The 22,338-nt window shown below is 39.9% G+C and overlaps 1 protein-coding gene across 9 annotated transcripts in view; it reads left to right on the top strand.

Moving 5' to 3' along the window:
* Nucleotides 1-22,338, top strand: part of ppfia2 (PTPRF interacting protein alpha 2) — a 540,387-nt gene that overhangs the window by 295,717 nt on the left and 222,332 nt on the right. For all 9 annotated transcript variants that reach the window (XR_006314523.1, XR_006314525.1, XR_006314524.1 and 6 more), the window contains one exon: nt 17,360-17,464. Coding sequence is in view for 6 of the 9 variants with exons in the window: in XM_043709678.1 (XP_043565613.1) it covers nt 17,360-17,464 (105 nt within the window). In the remaining 3 variants the exon portion in view is untranslated. The remainder of the gene's footprint in view (nt 1-17,359; nt 17,465-22,338) is intronic.

The following is a 22,338-nucleotide window of genomic DNA, read 5'->3' as shown; positions in this document are numbered from 1 at the left end:
TTAGATCTCATGGAATACAGGGAGAACTAGCCATTTAGATAAAGAACTGGCTCAAAAGTAGAAGACAGAAGGTGGTGATGGAGGGTTGTTTTTCAGACTGTAGGCATGTGACCAGTGGAGTGCCACAAGGATCGCTGCTGGATCCTCTACTTTTTGTCATTTACATAAATGATTTGGATGTGGGCATAAGAAGTACAGTTAGTAAGTTTGCAAATGACACCAAAATTGGAGGTGTAGTGGACAGCAAAGGGGGTTACCTCAGATTACAACAGGATCTTGACCAGATGGGCCAATGGGCTGAGAAGTGGCAGATAGAGTTTAATTTTGAAAAATGCGAGGTGCTGCATTTTGGGAAAGCAAATCTTAGCAGAACTTGTACACTTAATGGGTAAGGTCCTAGAGAGTGTTGCTGAACAAAGAGACCTTGAAGTGCAGGTTCAGAGCTCCTTGAAAATGGAGTTACAGTAGATAGGATAATGAAGAAAGCATTTGGTATGCTTTCCTTTATTGGTCAGAGTATTGAGTACAGGAGTTGGGAGGCCATGTTGCGGCTGTACAGGACATTAGTTAGGCCACTGTTGGAATATTGCGTGCAGTTCTGGTCTCCTTCCTATCGGAAAGATGTTGTGAAACTTGAAAGGACTCAGAAAAGATTTACAAGGATGTTGCCATGGTTGGAGGATTTGAGCTATAGGGAGAAACTGACCCAGCTGGGTCTGTTTTCCCTGGAGCGTCGGAGGCTGAGGGGTGATTTTATCGAGGTTTACAAAATTATGAAGGCATGGATAGGATAAATAGACAAAGTCTTTTCCCTGGGGTCAGGGAGTCCAGAACTAGAGAGCATATGTTTAGGGTGAGATGGGAAAGATATAAAAGAGACCTCAGGGGCAACGTTTTCACACAGAGGGTGTTACTTGTATGGACTGAGCTGCGAGAGGAAGTGGTGGAGGCTGGTACAATTACAACACTTAAGAGGCATTTGGATTGGTATATGAATAGGAAGGGTTTGGAGGGATATGGGCCAGGTGCTGGCAGGTGGGACTAGATTGGGTTGGGATATCTGGTTGGCATGGACAGGTTGGACCGAAGGGTCTATTTCCATGCTGTACATCTCTATGACTCTGAGTATTTAGGTAGGCACTTGCGATACTAAGGCATATAAGGCTATGGGCCAAGTGCAAAAAAATGTGTTTAGAATAATGGGTGGTTAGTTTTGACTGGCGTGGATCCAGTGGGCTGAAGGGCCTTCTTCTATACTGTGGGCCTCTGTGACTTTCTGGATCTGAACCAGTGGCTTTGTCTGATTCAATGACAAAAAGTTCTACTCCATGGATATGCAGCTGTTTGTTAATAATGTATAGGTTAGTTCCCAGTTCTGAAGCTACCATCACATTATGCATTTGAAAGAGAAACTAGGTTGCAAAGATAATCACAATGAACTTCTAGCAGAGAAGCAAACTATTGAACCTAAATGATCTATGTTCATATTGTGTTTTACTCCAATCTCTCATCTGAGTTAATCTAATTCTATTATCATAACACTATATTCTTTCATCCATCATATATTCATTTTGCTTCACCTTTGAGGTCTATTTGCATCCTTTATGCCATGAACTGACAAGTTTCACATTCAAAACACCCTCTCGGTAAATTTTTTTGACATTATGTTCGCAATATAAGTTAGTTAAATATTGGTGAAAGGAGCGATATGTTGCCAAAGCTTTGTGTAATGTACCCATCAGGAAAAATGCAAGAATATCAAATTTCAAATTTTCATATCTTTTTTTTCTAATATGACAGTAGCAGTAGCAACTTGCTTATTAGTATATATAACAAAGAACAAAGAAAATTACAACACAGGAACAGGTCCTTTGCCCCTCCAAGCCTGCGGTGATCCAGATCGTCTATCTAAATCTGTTAGCTGTTTTCTAAGGATCTGTATCTCTCTGCGCCATGCCCATTCATGTTTCTGTCTCGATATATCTTAAATGACACTATCATGCCCGCTTCTACCACCTACACTGGCAATGCATTCCAGACACCCTTCATGCTCTCCATAAAGAAATTTCCACGCATTTCTCCCTTTAGCTTTTCTCCTCTCACCTTGAACTTGTGATCCTGAGTAGTTGACTCGCCCACTCTTGGAAAGAGTTTTTTTTCTATCCACCCTGTATATCCCTCTATGATTTTGTCGACCTCAATCAGATCCCCCCCCCCCCCCGCCAAACCTCTGTCTTTCTAATGAAAATATTCCTAATCTATTCAATCTCTCTTCATAGCTAGCACTCTCCATACCAGGCAACAACCTGGTGAACCTCCTCTGCACCCTCTCCAAAGCATCTATATCCTTCTGGTAATGTGGCGACCAGAACTATACACAGTATTCCAAATGTGGCTGAACCAAAGTCCTATACGACTGTAACATGACCTGCCAATTCTTGTACTCAATGCCCCGTCAATGAAGGAAAGCATGCCATGTGACTTCTTGACCACTCTATCAACCTGCGTTGCCACATTCAGGATACAATGGACCTGAAAACCCAGATCTCTCTGTACATCAGTTTTCCCCAGGGCTTTTCCATTTACCATATGGTTCGCTCTTGAATTGGATCTTCCAAAATTTATCACCTCGCATTTTCCCAGATTGAACTCCATCTGTCATTTCTTTGCCCAACTCTCTGACAGTCCCTTTACTATCCACCACTCCACCAATCTTTGTGTCACTTGTGAACTTGCTAATCAGACCACCTGTACCTTCCACCAGGTCATTTATGTATATCACAAACAACAGTGGTCCCAACACAGATCCCTGTAGAATACTACTAGTCACAGTTGTCCATTTTGAGAAACTCCCTTCCACTACTACTCTCTGTCTCCTGTTGCCTAGCCAGTCCTCTATCCATCTAGCTAGTACATCCTGGACCCCATGTGACTTCACTTTCTCCATCAGTCTAATCTGGGGAACTTTATCAAACATCTTACTGAAGTCCATGTACATGACATCTACAGCCCTTCCTTCATCAACTAACTTTGTCACTTCCTCAAATAATTCTATTAAGTTGGTAAAACATGACATACTCTGCACAAAACCATGATCCTATTACTGATAACCCCATTTTCTTTCAGCAGCTTTGCTACCACCGACATCAGGCTCACCGGTCTGTAATTACCCAGATTATACTTGCTACCCATCTTAAACAAGGGGACAACATTAGCAATTCTTCAGTCTTGCAGGATCTCACCCGTGTTCAAGGATGCTACAAAGGTATTTGTTCAGGCCCCACTATTTCCTCTCTCACTTCCCTCACTAACCTGGGATAGATCCCATCTGGACCTGGGAACTTGTCCACCTTATTCTAGTACCTTATGGAATACCAAACACTTTCTCCCTCCTTAATGGACAGTAGACAATAGGTGCAGGAGTAGGATATTCTGCCTTTTGAGCCAGCACCACCAGTTATTATGATCATGGCTGATCATCCTCAATCAGTATCCTGTTTCTGCCTTATCCCCATAACCCTTGATTCCACTATCCTTAAGAGCTCTATCCAACTCTTTCTTGAAATTATCCAGAGACTTGGCCTCCACAGCCTTCTGGGGCAAAGCATTCCACACTCTCACCACCTTCTGGGTGAAGAAGTTTCTCCTCAACTCTGTTCTTAATGGCCTACCCCTTATTTTTAATCTGTGTCCTCTGGTTCGGGACTCACCCATCAGCGGAAACATGCTTCCTGCCTCCAGATTGTCCAATCCTTTAATAATCAGATCCCCTCTCAGCCTTCTAAACTCAAGGGTATACAAGCCCAGTCTCTCCAATCTTTCAATGTAAGATAGTCCCGCCATTCCGGGAATTGACCTTGTGAACCTACGCTGCACTCCCTCAATAGCCAGAATGTCATTCCTCAAATTTGGAGACCAAAACTGCACACAATATTCCAGGTGCGGTCTCACCAGGGCCCTGTACAGCTGCAGAAGAACCTCTTTGCTTCTATACTCTATTCCTCTTATTATGAAGGCCAGCATGCTTTTAGCTTTCTGCCTGCTGTACCTGCATGCTTGCTTTCATTGACTGATGTACAAGAATACACCTAGATCTCGTTGTACTGCCCCTTTACCTAACTTGACTCCATTTACGTAGTAATCTGCCTTCCTGTTCTTGCCACCAAAGTGGATAACCATACATTTATCCACATTAAACTGCATCTGCCATGCATCTGTCCACTCATCTAGCCTGTCCAGGTCAGCCTAACATCCTCCTCACATTTCACCCTGCCACCCAACTTTTTATCATCAGCAAATTTGCTAATATTACTTTTAATACCATCATCTATATCATTAATGTATATTGTAAAAAGCTGCAGTCCCAGCACTGATCCCTGCGGTACCCCACTGGTCACCGCCTGCCATTCCAAAAGGGAGCTGTTTATCACTACTCTTTGTTTCCTGTCAGCCAACCAATTTTCAATCCAAGTCAGTATTTTGCCCCCAATACCATGCGCCCTAATTTTGCTCACTAACCTCCTATGTGGGACTTTATCAAAGGCTTTCTGAAAGTCCAGGTACATGCCATCCACTGGATCTCCCTTGTCCATCTTCAGAGTTACATCCTCAAAAAAATCCAGAAGATTAGTTATGCATGATTTTCCCTTCATAAATTCATGCTGACTCTGACCTATCCTGTTACTGCTATCCAGATGTGTGGTAATTTCATCCTTTATAATTGACTCCAGCATTTTTCCCACCACTGAGGTCAGACTAACTGGTCTATAATTTCCCTGCTTTCTCTCTCCCTCCTTTCTTAAAAAGTGGGACAACATTAGCAACCCTCCAATCCACAGGAACTGATCCTGAATCTATAGAACATTGGAAAATGATCACCAATGCATCCACGATTTCTAAAGCCACCTCCCTCAGTACCCTGGGATGTAGACCATCAGCTCCTGGGGACTTATCAGCCTTCAGACCTAACAGTCTCTCCAACACCATTTTCTGGCAAATATAAATTCCCATCAGTTCAGGTCCTTCAGCCACTATTACCTCTGGGAGATTGCTTGTGTCTTCCCCAGTGAACACAGATCTGAAGTACCAATTCAACTCTTCTGCCATTTCTTTGTTCCCCGTAATACATTCACCCGTTTCTGTCTTCAAGGGCCCAATTTTAGTCTTAACCATTTCTTTACCTTTCACATACCTAAAAAAGCTTTTACTTTCCTCCTTTATATTTTTGGCCAGTTTACCTTTGTACCTCATTTTTACTCTGCCTATTTCCTTCTTAGTTATCCTCTGTTGTTCTATAAAAGCTTCCCAGTCCTCCGTTTTCCCACTCATCTTTGCTATGTTATACTTTTTCTCTTTTGACTTTATATATTTCTTAACTTCCCTCGCCAGCCACGGTCACCCTGCCTCCCTCTTAGGATCTTTCTTCCTTTTTGGAATGAACTGATCCTGCATCTTCTGCATTATACCCAGAAATACCTGCCATTGTTGCTCCACTGCCATCCCTGCTAGGGTATTGCACCATTGAACTTTGGCCAGCTCCTCCCTCATAGCTCCATAGTTCCCTTTATTCAACTGAAATATTGTCACTTCCGATTGTACCCTCTTCCTTTCAAATTGCAGATTAAAGCTTATTGTATTGTATGGTCCAAAGCTTATGGTCCAAAGCTTATATTCCAAAGCTTATTGTATGGTCACTACCTCCTCATGGCTCCTTCACTTCGAGGTCCCTGATCAAATCCGGTTCGTTGCACAACACCAGATCCAGAATTGCCTTCTTCATGGTAGGCTCCAGCACCAGCTGTTCTAAGAATCCATCTCGGAGGCACTCCACAAACTCTCTTTCTTGGGGTCCAGTACCACTCCCAGTCTACCTGCATGTTGAAATCCCCCATAACAACTGTAGTAATATCTTTGCGACAGGTGAATTTCAGCTCCTTATTCAGCTTACTCCCTACATCCAGACTACTGTTTGGGGGCCTATAGATAACTCCCATGAGGGTCTTTCTACCCTTAGAATTTCTCAGCTCTATCCATACTGACTCTACATCCCCTGATTCTTGGTCCTCCCGCGCAAAGGACTGAATATCATTCCTTACCAATAGGACCACCCCACCCCCTCTGCCCGTCAGTCTGTCCTTATGATAGCACGTATAGCCTTGAATATTCATTTCCCAGGCCCTGTCCACTTGAAGCCACGTCTCCGTTATCCCCATAACATGGTAACTGCCAATTTCCAAATGAGCCTCAAGCTCATCCACCTTATTTCTAATGCTTCGTGCTTTCATATGTAATATTTTTAATTTGTTACTGCCCTCACCCTTTCTATCAATCCCTATTTCACTCAACCTTACGGCATGATCCCTTCTTGAGTTTTCTGCTCGATTGATACCGTTGTCTTTCTTGACTTCTCTTGTTCTAACTTTCCCTTCAATTTCCTTCTTAAACTTTCAAATATTTACATTATTCAAACTCTCGCAAATGATCAGTTTGTCCACTGGAAAACACCAGAAACGTGCTATGTGTAATGGACCAAGCCAGACCCCCACAGAACATTTCAAGAAGGTAGCCCAGTCCCTGACTTTTCTAGTTATTTTAAGCACATGTGATGGTGATATGCCAGAAGTGATGCAGCTGGTCAAAACCCCTTGATTTTCAACAAAACAGAATTTATTTGCAGAGTACCAAATTAAACAAACGAAAGAGAACAGAACACAAAATAACTTAACCTATCCGAAAACCCAACAGACCATCCCAACTTAATGATGCTGTTCCAAATGTCTGCAACAGACCCCATAAACACCCCCTTGGCAAGAAGGAAAAATCAAACACAAGTTCTTACAGGAGAGAGAGATGGAAGAGAGATTCAGCATGGAACACCTTCTTCCATGTAGTTGTTTCTTTTGATTCTCCAGCTTAAACTGACCAGTAACTCTGAACAGCTAGACTGCAAAAATCAAAACAAACTAGAGAAAAGCTGAGCTGGAAAAACTGGCTACTCTCCTTTCATTGTCCAAGTTTTTTTTAAATTTAAAAGTGTCTTCAAGTAGCATAATGAGACATCTCAGAACCCATGACTTTATGACCCCTCTTAAAAAAACAAGGACAACATAATCTTGTTAAAGAAGCAGCATTGTCAGACCTCCCCTTGAAAAAATGAACCATCAATATTCAACGGTGGCTTCATTTTAAAACTCCTTAATCTTACAACTCCCATATACATTACATTGACTATAAACTTGCAAACATGCACTACTACATTCTGTTTCAGTCCATTTACTCCTGCCACCGAACGCCTCCATTTTTCAGCCAAGTCTTGACAATGCGTCGGCAATCACGTTTTCTCATCCTGCCACATGCACAATTTTCAAATTGAATTGCTGTAACAACAAACTCCATGTAAACAGTCTAGAATTTTTGTCCTTAAATTTCTTCACAAACTTCTTTGGGTTATGATCACTGTATATGATTGTCTCAGATACATTGCTGGTAACATATATATTAAGCTGTTGTAACACCAACACCAAGCTCAAAGTCGCCTTTTCAACTGTCGAATATTTCTGCTAAAGAATGTTCAATTTCCTGGAGAAATACGTGATAGGTCTTTCTATCTTCACGTCATCTTCCTGTAAGAGGACAGCACCAACACCCACATCACTCGCATCGATAGCCACCTTGAATGGCTTTGCATAATTAGGTATGCCTTATCCCGGGGCAGTGGTTAACACAGCTTTCAGGCTGTCAAAAGCCTTCTGACAGTCTGCTGTCTACTGAAATGTCTTGCCTGTCTTCAGTGGAGCAGCCACACTGCTAAAATTTGGTATGAATCTTTGATAAAATCCACTCAATCCCAGGAATCGTAGTACTGCTCTTTTTGATGATAGTAGGGGAAACTCCCCAATTAGCTTTGGTGTTCTGTGGGGCCATTTGTACATGTCCAGTAACATGGCCCAGAAAGGTGACTTAAGCTTTGTCAAATTCACTTTTATCTAGGTTTATCACCAAGTCTACCTCCTGAATTCAATGTAACAATTTGGATAAAATTTCTATGTGTGACTAAAAATCATTAGATTATCTATATATACAACACAATTGGGTAATCCAGAAATTATCTTATTGGTTTGTCTTTGAAATGTGGCTGGTGGAGTTTTCATACCAAACAGCATGACTTTAAATTGATATAGTCCATTTGGTGTTTAAAAAGCTGAAATTATCTTCACTCTTTCAGTCAGAGGTACCTGCCAGTATCCTCTGAGCAAGTCCAACTTAGAAATATAAGTTGCTTGTCCCACCTTTTCAATTCAGTCTTCTAAATGCGGAATTGGATATGCATCAGTCTTTGTAACTGCATTGAATTTGCAATAGTCCATACATAACCATTTGGCACGATTACTATGGGTGAGGTCCAGTCACTGTAACTAACTTTGATTATGTCGTCTTGGAGTACACGTTCAATCTCATTTTGAACCTGTGCCAACTTTATAGCGTTATGCTTATAAGGACATTGTTGAATTGGAGCAGCATCTGCAAAATCTACATAATTCATAATTAGGTTAGTACTTACCAGCTTATTTCAACATATCCCCCTATGTGAAAGTAATAACTCTTTAGGTCATTTCAATTTTCCTCTGGAAGGTCACCCAATAATTTATCCCAATTCAATTTGAGGAATGTCCAATTCAGAATTCTCTGAACTTGATTCTTTGCTCTGTTTTGTAACCAATAACACAGTCTTCTTTTACTTTCCTTCTCTGTCAAAGTACCTTTTGAGCATATTCACATGACACTCTGAGAGATTTATTTCTGTCTGGAGTCCTTATCAAATAGTTCACCTCACTCAACCTTCTTTCAATTTGATAAGGTCCACTAAACCTTGCATTTCAAGGTTCACCTATCACTGGAAGTAACATTAACACCTTATCTCCGATAGCAAAACTGAGTTTTTGATTTCCTGTCTGCTTCCTGTTTCATTGCATGCTGTGATACATTTAAATGCTATCTAGCCAAGTCCCCCGCTCTATTTAATCTTTGCCTAAAATCTGACACATAGTCCAAATATGTGTTCTCTGAATTATGACTTTCCATTTTCTCCTTCATCAATTTTGGCGGTCCTCTCACTTCATGTCCAAAAATGAATTCAAAGGGACTGAATTTGGTCAATTCATTTGGTGCATCTCGGATGGCAAAAAGTACAAATGAAATTCCTTTATCCCAATCATCTGGGTAGTCGCCTATAAGCCTTTGACATGGTCTTTAATGTCTGATGTCATTTTTTAGCACTCCCTGCGATGCTGGATGGTATGCAGTAGATTTGAATTGGTTTATTCCTAAGCTGTCCATAATTTTCTTGAATAATTTTGAGGTAAAATGTGACCCTTGATCTGATTGTATCTGGTTGTGGGTAGTCCATATCTCATGAAAAATTTGAGTAACTCCTTTTAGCTGTGATATTGTGTAATGGAATGGCCTCTGGAAATCTAGAGGGCGCATCCATTATTGTTAACAAATACTAATTCCCATTTTTTGTTTTTCTCAAAGATTCCTCAAAATCAGGTGTAGGTATTAAAGGTACAGTTTTTATTTCAGCCTGTGGTTTTCCAATAACCTGACATATATGACATGTCTGGCAAAATTCACCCACATCCTTGTGCAATCCAGGCCAGTAAAAATGTTTTCATATTTTAGCTTGAGTTTTTCTTACCCCTAAGTGACCTCCTACTGGTAGTTCATGTGCTACCTGCAACCCCTCTTTTCTATAACTCACTGGCAATATGACTTGATGAACTTCTGCCCATTTCTCATCTGCCTGAATATATGGTGGTCTCAATTTCCTCATTAAGACATCATTTTTTAGATAATAGCATTCCAGGATACATCTAGATTCTTCTTCTGTGTATTCTTTTGATATAATTAGTTTAGTTTCTCATCTTTCTGCTGTAATTCAGTTCATTTCTCTGAACTAAACATGTATGCTTTGTCATCTATCTGCTCCTGTTTTGTCTCAACCATTTGTCAACCAGGGTCTCTGCTAATTCCACTTCAACTTTCTTATTGGTACTCTTTGATCTTTCTTGTTTCAACTGGTGACTTTGTGACCTCATTACCATACAGTCAGGAAAAATCCTTGGATATGTGTCTTTTAATAGCTCAGTTGCCTGAGTTTCCATTGGATTTTCAACCACAGTAGGCAGCACTCCTACTTGTGAACCTCTATATCAATAGCAAGGACAAATTGTATTCCTGGAGCTGAGGATTTGTCCACTACTCCCTCCGCAACTTCTCCACTTCTCACAGGACACTCTAACCTCACTTGCTGTAATTGAGCACTTGTTGTTTCACCATGAATTCCTGTTACTAGCATTTTTTTCTGGCAATAGTCCTTCAGAGGTATGTATCTCCTCATCTTTCAACTTCAAAGCTTGAGTGGATCCTGTATCTCTTAATATTTTAACCTCTTTAGCTGCTGCGCATGGCCCATGCGAATAAACTTTACCTTTGCAATTATATGGTTTAAGAAGATCTGACACTTGCTCCTTTACCATCTCCGACCAGATTGTACACTTCTGATGCAGCTTTTTAGCCTCCACTGTGCTTTCCATTACCACTCCAACAAAATCCCCTGACATCCTGGTTTCTTACATCTGTCTTCCCAATGCTTTTGCTAACCCACCAATACTGTGGTTTCATGTGGCCTACTTTATTACAGTGAAAACGCCAGAGCTTTTTAACTTCTCTTTCACCTTTTTACCCTGTGGTAAGTTATCCTTATGATCTTCACTGAGATCTATTTTTCCTTAACCACTTAAAGATTTCTCTTTTCCCCAATTTCTATCCTTCACGGTTTGAAACTGATATTGGAAGCCAAACTTTGTTTTATGAACCAGCTCATAATCATCAGACATATTAGCTGCTAATCTTGCCATTTTAACTCTCTGCTTTTCCCCATGAGTTCTCACTACCTCAGGAAGTGAATGTTTGAACTCCTTCAAAATAATTGTTTCTCGAAGAGTGTCGTAGGTTTGCTCTATTTTTACTGCCCTTATCCTTTCAAACTCAACGTATGTTTGACCAAGGTTCTTTCTTAGAAGTCTGAAACATTGTCTTTTAAGCTTCTGGTGTAAGCCCATATGCACTTAAGATGGCTTTTTTTCACCACCTCATATGCCCCAGATACCTCTTCTGATAGTGAGGCAAATACCTCACTAGCTCTACCTACAAGTTTTGTTTGGATCAAAAAAACCCACATGGTCACTGGCCACTGCATTTGTTTAGCCATCTTTTCAAATGAGATGAAAAAAGTTATCGCGTCCTTTTCAGCAAATGTAGACAATCTACTTAAATATATTTAAATGTTTAATTAACTATATTTAAACAGGTTCGCATCAGGCCTTTAGCTACCATGGGTTTGTTCATCCTCACTCTCTTCCTCACAAAGCTTATCTTCAGCCTTTATCTCCATCTTTTTAAGCTGACTTTCCTGTCTAAGTGCCAATTTCTGAAGTTCAAATTCTATTTCTTCCTTTCTTCTCTCTCTCTTACTTTTTGTTCTCATAAAGTGATTTGTTATTTTTCTCTTTCCTCTGCTTGTGTCCTATTCTCCTTTTCTTTTTGTTCAGGTAAAAACCTTTTCTCCCTTTCTTTATCTTCTAACATGATTCTTCTTTACCCTTCTTTATCTTCTAACTCCTATTACCTCACTTGCAATTTCAATTTTTCTATATCCACTGCATTTCTCTATTTCTCTAATATACCCAAATGCTTGACCAACTCCATTACAATTTCAGCTTTTCTTTTGTCCCTGGATAAAACTAATTCTAACCGGTTTGCCAATCCTAAAAGTATATTCTCCCTCTATCTTTCTAAACATTCTTGGCATATTTGGGAAGCAAACCCCAGTACCTCTTGAGCAATGTTAAGAGCCATTTCCAAAGATTTCAATGGCCTTCCCAACACATTTAAATTTGAGCTGTTTTGATAATAACCACATCTATTCTCGTAGACACCTGCAATTTCAGATCCAGCCTACTTGCCAATTCCAGCAGCTTTGTCTTGTTTACCTTTTGTAATACTCACGAAGTCACTTCTTTCACCCGTCAGAAAAGTCTTAGTGACTGAAAGAGCAATTGCAATACCAAGCACTGTTTAAACCAAACAAAATCAACACCCAGAGGAAATAACACTAACACATACCACTCGCTGCCTTTGAGTCCAAAAACCTTAATCCAAAATCAGAACTTTAAAATGAATCCCAAATGAGCCTCCAATCTGTTATGTACCAGGCCAGACCCCCTTAAACATTTAAAGAAGGTGGCCCAGATGCTAACTTTTCTAGTTGTTTTAAGCAGGTGTAATGTGGATATTCCAGGAGTGAAGCAGCTGGTCAAAACTCCTCGATTTTCAACAAAATAGAATATATTCACAGAGTACCAAATGAAACACAAACAAAAGCGAACAGAATACAGAATAACTTAACCTATCCGAAAACCCAACAGATTATCCCAACTTAATGATGCTGTTCAAATTCCTGTGACCGTTCCCATAAACCCTTTTGGCAAAAAGGAAAAATTAGACACAGGTTCTTACAGGAGATAGAGATGGCAGAGAGGTTCAGCAGGGAACACCTTCTTCCATATCGCTGTTTCTTTTACTTAGATTTGATTACTTAGATTACTTACAGTGTGGAAACAGGCCCTTCGGCCCAACAATTCCACACCGACCCGCCGAAGCGCAACCCACCCAGACCCATTCCCCTACATTTTACCCCTTCACCTAACACTACGGGCAATTTAGCATGACTAATTCACCTAACCAGCTTAAACTGACCAGCAGCTCTGAACAGCCAGACTGCAAAAACCAAAACAAACGAGAGAAAAGCTGAGCTGAGAGAACTAGCCACTCTCCTTTCATTGTATAAGTGTTTTTCTTTAAAAGCTTCTTCAAGTAGGTAAACCCAGACAGCTCAGAACCCATGACTTTACGACCCCTTTGATAACATAACCTTTTTTAAGGAGCAGCATTTTCACACATGTTTTCCATGCCAAATTGATTCATTAATTCACTAGGACTTGCTTGTGTCTCCTGGGAAAGAGGCTTATCTTTTGCTTTTAATGCAATTTGACTTCAGCTTTAATATGCTCTCACTTTACCTCATCCACTTAATTGTATGATATTTACACAGCACAATTCTATGATAGTCATAAATTCAGTTGATAAATGGTTCATTTCCATGCTGGAACAATCAATATGTCTGACATTTCCCAATTTATCACTGATGCTACAGAGAGATGTCTGAGACTCTCTTTACAAGGAGAGCGATTTCAATGTGCTCTGTCTAAACAGGAAGAAATTGATGTATTGCATCAGGATAGCCAGCTTATCCATGGTGCAGGATACCACTGATTGAACCTGCATATCTTTGTGTGCATCTAATCTCAATGCTGAAATGCACCACAACTGCAGGGATTATTACCTGCTGTGCAATTGGCTTGCATCCATATTCTGAACATTATACCGGTGCTTCCCGCTAACCCAGCAGAAGCCGTGTTGCATTTTTTTTTAGCCACTATGTCAAATTAAAGGATGACTGTTGGGCATCCAAGGGACATCTGCTCTACAACTAGCTCATGATTCTTTTTCACAACCCAATCACACATGGCCAGCATGCAATCAATGCAGATGGCTTTGCAGAAAATTCTTAAACTGCTTTGAACCTAGAAGATCCAGCTTTTTATTACAACAATGGGCCTCTGGTTGATAGGCAAAGGTCTACCACAAAACCATTGTAAATCAGATCGTTGTGATGCTAATATAATGAATATGCTTCCTTGGTTGAACTAGAGATCATCTCCAAAACTAGCTGAAGCAGTTGTTTCCATTTATGGAGCTTTGCAGGGTCTACCACACCGTGAAGACAAAGCTGTTACAACAACGGATTTGGTGGCTACTTGAAGAGGAACACGAGGATGAGAGATGGGAGGTTGAAACTAAAATATCCATGTTCCATGAGCACCTCATGCATAGAGTCATAAATACAAGTCTATTTTACAACAGTTTCACTCATCTCTGTTACAGGACATCACAGGATTCCCCAGGCCACAATCCTGAAATAAAAGCCACTACAAAATGACCATTCCATGTCACCTTTATCTAATAGAATATGCAATATCCATACAAAACTCAACTAATTACCTTTAGATGTATCCTTTGTGGCAATTAGTGGGCATCTTTTTCTGGTTTTGTTCTCTTACACAGTGCACCCTATGTCTGGTGGAAGGCGACTGACTTATTGGGAAAAGATTGCATATAACCTTGCAGGAAACCCTCAAACAACTCTTGTGCTTAAAAGACCCAGCTTTGGACCACACAGTTTTAGCATGGGTGGCCACCATCTAGGCCAGATGGCTGACAGGACAAGATCTGTTGAAAGGTCATTGATATGAAGCTTTAACTCTGTTACTCTCTCTAAAAATGATGCCAGACCTACTGAGTATTTGCAGTATTTTCTGTTTTAGTTCAGATTTTTGGCATTCATAAAACTTTGATACAAATGCCATTGGTGAAGTGGCAGGGATTTGTGCTTCATAGAACAGCTGTCATTACTTTGGGTCAGTGCTTCAACAATTCAAGCAATATGCTGCAGTACACAGTATATGTAGATCTCAGGATGCAGCAAAAACAGAAGTTCAAGGAACATTAAATGCCTTGGAGATACCTGTAATTAAAGTGAGATTTGAAATACAAAGAATAATATTTCAGTTGAAATTCATGTAGAAACTGCCTTGAACTGAATATTAACTATTCCTCTCTCCACAAATGCTGTTAGACCTGCTGAGTTTTTCCATAATTTTCTGACTTATTTCCAGAATTTTGTGATTTATTTCCTGCATCTCTGCTCTACTGCTGCAGGACACAGATTGTTGGACAGCTATCAGAGAAAGTAGCTTCAGCACAGGTATCTAAAGCTATGATAGCGTGAAATTTTATTACTTCAATCTGAACTCCCATTACAGCACTCAAACACCAAGTGCTCTGCTTGTGCTGCACTGGAAGCTGAGACGTTACCCATCAGATGCTGCAACTTAATTGGGTCCACAAGTTCTCACGTGGATTTGGTCAGCACTTCCATGCTAGAAAGGTTATATTCCAAGACTTGCAAGAAGTCTAGTGCCAAGTTGGAGCTACAACCTTCATGTTCTTCAAAAGCATCATGAAGTTTTTTGACTGGCTTTACAATATAGAAGCATTTCTCTGTGTTCATTACATTTCCTAAATGTCATTACAATCCTCATCTGAGTCTTCTGGAGCAGAATTTATGTGTTTCCTCACCTTTCATAGAACTTGCAAATGTCTATTCTTTCTCTTGACCCAGTTACATTCTACTGATGGTCAATGACTCACTACATACAGATTGCACCTCTATGTTTACCATTTAATATTTGTAGAATGCCAGAATTCAAGCTGACTTCGTTGTCTATGTGGGATTCAGTGAAGCAAGTGATACATAGTTACATCTCCTGTGGCTTGCAAATTAGAACAGATTATTGGGATAGGTAGGATTAGGTAGGCATATACTATTGATAGCTTATTCCATGCACTGGTTGTGTCCTCAGTCGTGGCTGCACCAATGGGACTGAGTAACCATTCCAGTTATTTGAGTTCCAATTATGGGCCACATTGCCCAGCAAGACTTCTCTCTAAGTATCTCAGTGAATCTGCTGCATTGTGTTCAAGTGATGTGACTGTCTGAAGTATACATAATAAATGTCAACTGTTAGTTAGAAGTGTGCATCTGCAATACTAAGTGTGAGGATGAGATGAGGTATGAGTCATAGTTAGTAAGAGTTGTTGTTAGGTTCATGAATGGAATGTATGAATGGTGGTGAATGGAAGCTAGCGGTTTACAGTAATGAATTGGCATGTGAAGATTTATAAACTTCATATGGATGCAGAACTAAATTGTTGACATTGATTATGACAACTATCTGCTCCCATTGTCTTCTTAGCATTTATTTGAAGGGACGCCTTTTGAGGGGTTAATGTTCATGTTAAAACAGCTCCACTCATTGCACAGATATTACACACAGTCAATAGGTGGAGAGAAGGAATTCTGTTCTAGCTATCAGAGGAACAGACATATCTGCACAAACTCTGTAATTATATCTAACCAGAAAAACCTTCTTATGACCCAAGAAGTGCCTCTTCTGTAGATTCTCTACAGTAGTGTCTCCTCAACCACTAATCATTCGATATGCCCAAGATAAAACAATGATAAAAGAGGATTGGTGACAGTGAATCACCTCAAACAATTCTTACCATTGCTACACACTAGTATAAGTGACAAATCTTCGAGATGCACTTCAGCATGTTACCAAAATTTCTTTGATAGCACCTTGTAAACCTCTGACCTCTATCACCTACAAGGACGAGGGCAGCATATTCATGGGCGCACATAACTACTTGCAAATTTGCCTCCAAGTCACATGCCATCCTGACTCGGAACTATTTTCCATTCTGTCACTGACACTGAGTCAAAATCCTGAAGCTCCTGAAGTCTGAAGTCTGGTGCAGTCCAAGAAGGCAGTTTACAATATTTTCAATACAAATTTGGAATGGGCAATAAATGCTGGACCAGGAAGTGGCACACACATTAAATGGTATTATAAACTATATGATTTCCTTTAACTTCCACATTTTAAAAATATGATTTATTTAGTTAGCAAAAATGATGCCTTATTATAATTGTGCTACCTTCGCGAATGGTTTGCACTTACTGCAGGCCAGATGCAAGGATGGAGCGGGGACAAGATGGTACTTCTACCCCTTGCCCTGATCCTACCCTGACCCTGATTCAGTTTGCTAGGTTTGCACATAAGCAGATTTCTGGAGGAAATCCACTGCCATTCACCATTATTGGAAAGCAGTATTTCCTATGTGCTTACAATGTCAAGAATCCACTAGTGGGCATCCAAAACCATTTTATCTCCTATTGCAATTTTACTGCCTAACTACAGCTACAGTTGGTATAATGGAATTAAGCCAGACCTATATACTTTTCCATCCAAATTCAAGAAGTCATGGCTTCACTGACAATAGAACATTTAAAAAATATTTTCAGATTATAAATTGTCCTCAAGATTAAATATTTCTTCTCAGCTTTCTTGTAGATTAAAGAAGTTTGATTATATAATGGACATTGATTATATAAGCTGATTTTCTTAAAATTCTATTTAGTTTGATTTGTAATAAGGTTCTTAAAAAATTTACATTTACAAAACTCTGCTTAATGTATCTTTAATGTGCCAGTAAATATTTGTCTTATCTCATACTTTATTTGTGAGAGTAGCTTTGTTTCATTTATTTACAGATAGCAATACAGCAAGAGCAAACAGTCCATGCCCAGAAGAATGAAGAATTAATCGAATCGGAACCTACTGAGGGAGTAGAGCAAAGTCAAAAGATGCACGGAAAGGTTAGTAAATATTTACTTCATTTATAGCTATTATTCTTTCAATGGGCATCAGATTATTTTGCAGACATGTAGTTGATTTTAAATGTCTTGTATTCCAAACAATTTTTGCGAAAAAAGTCTTGACTTCTTTATTATCTTATAAGAAGCATAACTGTTTGTACTTGTATATGACAGTAATTACTTACTGATTTCATTTCATGTTCTCAATTAACTACTATTCATTACTGACAACATTTACTTCAACTATCTGTTAAACTTCCATCCACTCAACAATTGCTCAAGCATGAGGAAAAATTGAGAAAATTCTTTGGAGCTGCTTCCCCTCTGCCGCAATAGTTTGACAAATACTGAGCAGGATTGTTATTTGTAACTATAGCACATCCTGAGAACCTACTACAATCAAAAGAGAACACATCTGAAGAAATTACCAGCACACAAATTTTAATTTTAAACTTAATTTTGCAGATCTGTGCAGTGGAGATTTCATGAGGATAACATTTCCCGGCGTTGAAAGACAATTTATCACTTGTTGCATTACTGTAATTTATAATCCTAGCTTATATCATATTTTTTTGAGAACTAAATCTGAAAATGAAACTAGTGTAGAATGATTGTTCGCATTTTTCAATGATTATGCAAGCATGAACCTGACACTGAAGTAGTTCTTTATCATGTAGGAGCAAATTACTGTAGAAACTAGAAACAGCAAATGCTGAAGATCACAGCAGGTCAGACAGCATCTGTGGAGAGCAAGCTAAGGTTTTGTGTCCAGATGACACTTCATCAGAGCTGAAGTGAAGTTTGGAGTGGGCAGCATTTATGCTGTGGTTGGTGGTGGGAGGTGCAGTTGGTGGATGGTTATGGGGATGTGGGGTGTGCAGAACTGAGGAGAAAAGATGTTGACAGTTCAGATTAAATGATCAGAATGTGAGAACAGCAGAACAATGGTGTGTCTAACTGCCAGACCTGAAAGAGAAGACAGTCCCACTGGGGAAGGGGAAGGGTAGAAAGGACATAGTGACAGAGAATGTAACAAGTAAAGCTAAAAGAAAGGGAAGAAATGAGAGAAAATAACAATTGAAGTTCACCATGAATGTCCAATCCCTCTATAATTCCATTCTCCACCCAGACGGTTTGCAAGCTCTTGCCTTCTTCCTTGACCAGAGGCCTGAATACTCTCCATCCATTATCACTCTCTTTCACCTGGCTCAACTTGTTCTCTTATTGAACAATTTTTCCTTTAATTAATCTCACTTCTGCCAAGTCAAATGAGTGGTATGGGCACCCACATAGGTCCCAGGTATGCTTGCTTCTTTATGGGGTAACTTGAACAATCCTCATTCCAGTTCTACACTGGCCCCCTCTCACAACTCTTTTCTCAGTACATCAACGACTACTTCAGTTCTGCTTCATGCTCCCACCAGGACCTTGAAAAAATTCATTTTGCCCCCAATTTTGACCCTTTATAACTTTACAAGACTTCTGTTCCTGTCCTTGACCTCTCTGTCTCCATTTCAGGGAATATATTGCCTACGACCATCCACTATAAAGCCACTGACTCCCATAGCTACCTTCAGTGCAGCTGTTCACACCTCACATTCTGCAAAGACTTCATCCCATTCTCCCAGTTCTTTCGCCTATGTTGCATCTGTTCAGATGATGCCACCTTCTAAAACAGCACAGCTGATGTGTCTTGCTTCTTCCATAACTATGGTTTCCCGCTCATTGTGGTTATCTGGGCCTTCAACCACATCCAATCTATCACCTGTGCTTCTGCCCTTGCCTGTTCCATCACTCAAAACAGTGTGATCCGGTCTCCCTTGTCCTCACTTGTCATTCCACCAGCCTCTGCATTCAAAGGATCATTCTCCATCATTTCAGACAACTCCAGCAGAATGGCACCACTAAACATTTCTTTCCCTCATTCACCCTATCTGTATATCATAGGGATCGTTCACTCTGGGAAATCCTAGTCCGTTCCACAACCACCAACACCTCGACCCCTTACCATGGTACCTTCCCATGTAACCACAGAAAATGCAACATCTGCCCTTTCATCTCCTTCCTGCTCACCTGCCCAGCATTTCACCTATACCTCCTCAAATCTTGCGTATTGCATTCACTCCACCTACTGGCCTACTGTACATTGGAGAAACCAAACACAGATTGGGTGACCATTTTGCAGAATACCTTTGTTCTGTGTGCAAGCATGACACCGATTTTCCTATAGCCAGTTGTTTAAACACAGCATCAGCTCACATGTTCACTTGTCTGTTCCCAGCATGCTGCAGTGCTCCTGTGAATCACAGCACAAACTCGAGGAACAACATCTCATCCTCAGATGAGGCATTTTACAGCCTTCTAGACTTAATATTGAGTTCAACACCTTCAAATTCTGAACCAACTCCCATTCTTTCCCTTTCTTTTAGCTTTACTTATTACATTCTCTGTCACCATATCCTCTCTCCCTCCTCCCCGCCCCATCCCAGTGGGACTGTCTGTTCTTTTAAGTCTGGCAGTTAGACACATCATTGTTCTTCCATTCTAACATTCTGATCACTTAATCTGAATTATCAACATCTTTTCTCCCCAGCACTGTAACCCTGCCGCCTGCAACTATAGCATAAAAGCTGCCTCCTCCACACTTCACTTCAGCTCTGATGAACAGCTGTCTAGACTTGAAATCTTAGCCTGCTGTCTCACCATGGATGCTGTCTGATCTGCTGTGATCTCCAGCATTTGTGGTTTTCAGTAGCTCTTTATCGTCATGGATTAAAGGTAGTCATGATTTGGAGGTGCCAGTGTTTGACTGGGATGTACAAAGTTAAAAATCACACAACACCAGGTTATAGTCCAATTGGTTTATTTGGAAGCATTAGCTTTCGGAGTACTGCTCCTTCATCAGGTGGTTGTGGAGTGTAAGATCGTAGGCATAGGATTAATGGCAAAAGCTTACAGTGTGATGTAACTCAAATTATATATTGAAAAAGACCTGAATTGTTTGTTAAGTCTCTCACCTTTTAGAATGACCATGTAGGTTTCAGTTCTTTCACCCTGAATCTATATCATAACTAAGTTGATAGTGGTGAGTAAATCCCTTTCTTCTCACTCCTGAAGTTCATTTAAAAGAGTTTTGAAGTTTTCAAAAGGTATATTTACTTCTACTTCCATCTGCATTTGAACTTGCATTCAACCTTGAAGTACGCACCAGACAGATCTCCATGAGTCCTTCTGAGTTAAATGAGTTAGTTTGTTGAAACTTATACAAATGAAATAGAAAATATAATTAAGCGGGTGGAATCACACAAAAGAGTGACTAAGTCTGGATAAGATTTATGAATCCCTGCATGCCTTGATCATGTCCATTCACACTCTGAATGGTGATATGTTTGGAGAATTAACTTGGATGGCAAGACATCTTTTGTAGCTCCTATACTGGGTATTAGATTTTATGGAGTAGATTCTATCATCGTGAAAATGTATAGATACTTTAACTTATATTTTTATATACTTGGTCATATACAAATTAACTCACAAATAAACTGCTCCTGAAATCATCGAATGCTCAGTCAGCTAAAATTGTGATCACTTTAAAGTCTGTCCAGTGTTTAGCTTTCTTCTTTTCTTTTGACTAGGATGTGCCAGTTCCAGTTGACTGACAGAAGAAAGGTATAAACTGAAACAGGAATTGCTGGAAAAGCTTAGCATGTCTGGCAGCATCTATGGAGAGAAAGCAAAGTTAATATTTCAAGTCCAGTGACCCTTCTCTCCACAGATGTAGCCAGACCTGCTGTTTTTCCAGGAATTCAGTTTTTGTTTCTGATTTCCAGCATCCACAATTCTTTGGATTTTTTTTGTTTAGAGAAAAGCTAGCTATTGCTTATCACATTTCTTTTGTGAGTCTCACTGGTATACTTTGTTATTTGCTTGTTCACGTATGCCTACACCTTTTGTTTGTCATTTACTGGAATTACTTCATTATGAATGTCACTTGTAGCAACTTAATACAGTCCTCTCTCCTCACCCCAGAATAACCTAAAAACTATCCTTGCTTATAAGCTGCATTTGTATGACAGATAATGTCCACTAATCTTCTTTTCTGTCAACTTGTCAATTAATGTAGCTTAGCTCTAATTAAAGATCCTTTTAAAAAATCACATTTCCAGCATCCTTGTTATTTTGCTTTGCATTAAAGCTTTTTTTGGCTTTTCCACTGTTGAAAACAGATTTTTCTTTCATCTTCCTGACATTATACACAGCAATATGAGCAGCTGGTGTTAAATTGGCATCATCACCTTCCTCCTTCTTGTCTTCCACCTCTTCTGATTTACTGAGGATGACGTGCACCCTGCATTTCGTTTCTCCTAAAAATCCAAACTTAGTCATTGCAAAATGTGTACAGTGTGGCACACCATAACCATTCTGAAAGCACTGACTGGTGGATACTTCAGGTCTTTTACAAATCTGTCCATGTACTTGAAACTATCTTGATCATGGTGATAAGTTGTTCATTAAAATATCTGGTGCTTATCTGACATTCATAGTAGCATTCTTTGGCTTCATTGTTTGCATTTCTCATGTATCAACAGTCAACTTTAATGGGTGTACCTCTTATCAGAAATAGATCAGAGAGCATGCTTTGTCATCCAGAAACTATTGATAGATCTGATTCTCTTATGTGAAGATGTCAGTGAGGGCCAAATCATAAAGTATAGAACATAGAACAATAAAGCATAGAACAGGCCCTTCGGCCCACGATGTTGTGCCGAACATTTGTCCTAGCTTTAGCACCCATCCATGTACCTATCCAATTGCCGCTTAAAGGTCACCAAAGATTCTGACTCTACCACTCCCAAAGGCAGCGCATTCCATGC

Source organism: Chiloscyllium plagiosum, chromosome 19 (genome assembly GCF_004010195.1).
Source record: "Chiloscyllium plagiosum isolate BGI_BamShark_2017 chromosome 19, ASM401019v2, whole genome shotgun sequence".
In the NCBI taxonomy this organism is placed as follows: Eukaryota; Metazoa; Chordata; class Chondrichthyes; order Orectolobiformes; family Hemiscylliidae; genus Chiloscyllium; species Chiloscyllium plagiosum.
This window is presented reverse-complemented; position numbering and strand designations above follow the sequence as displayed.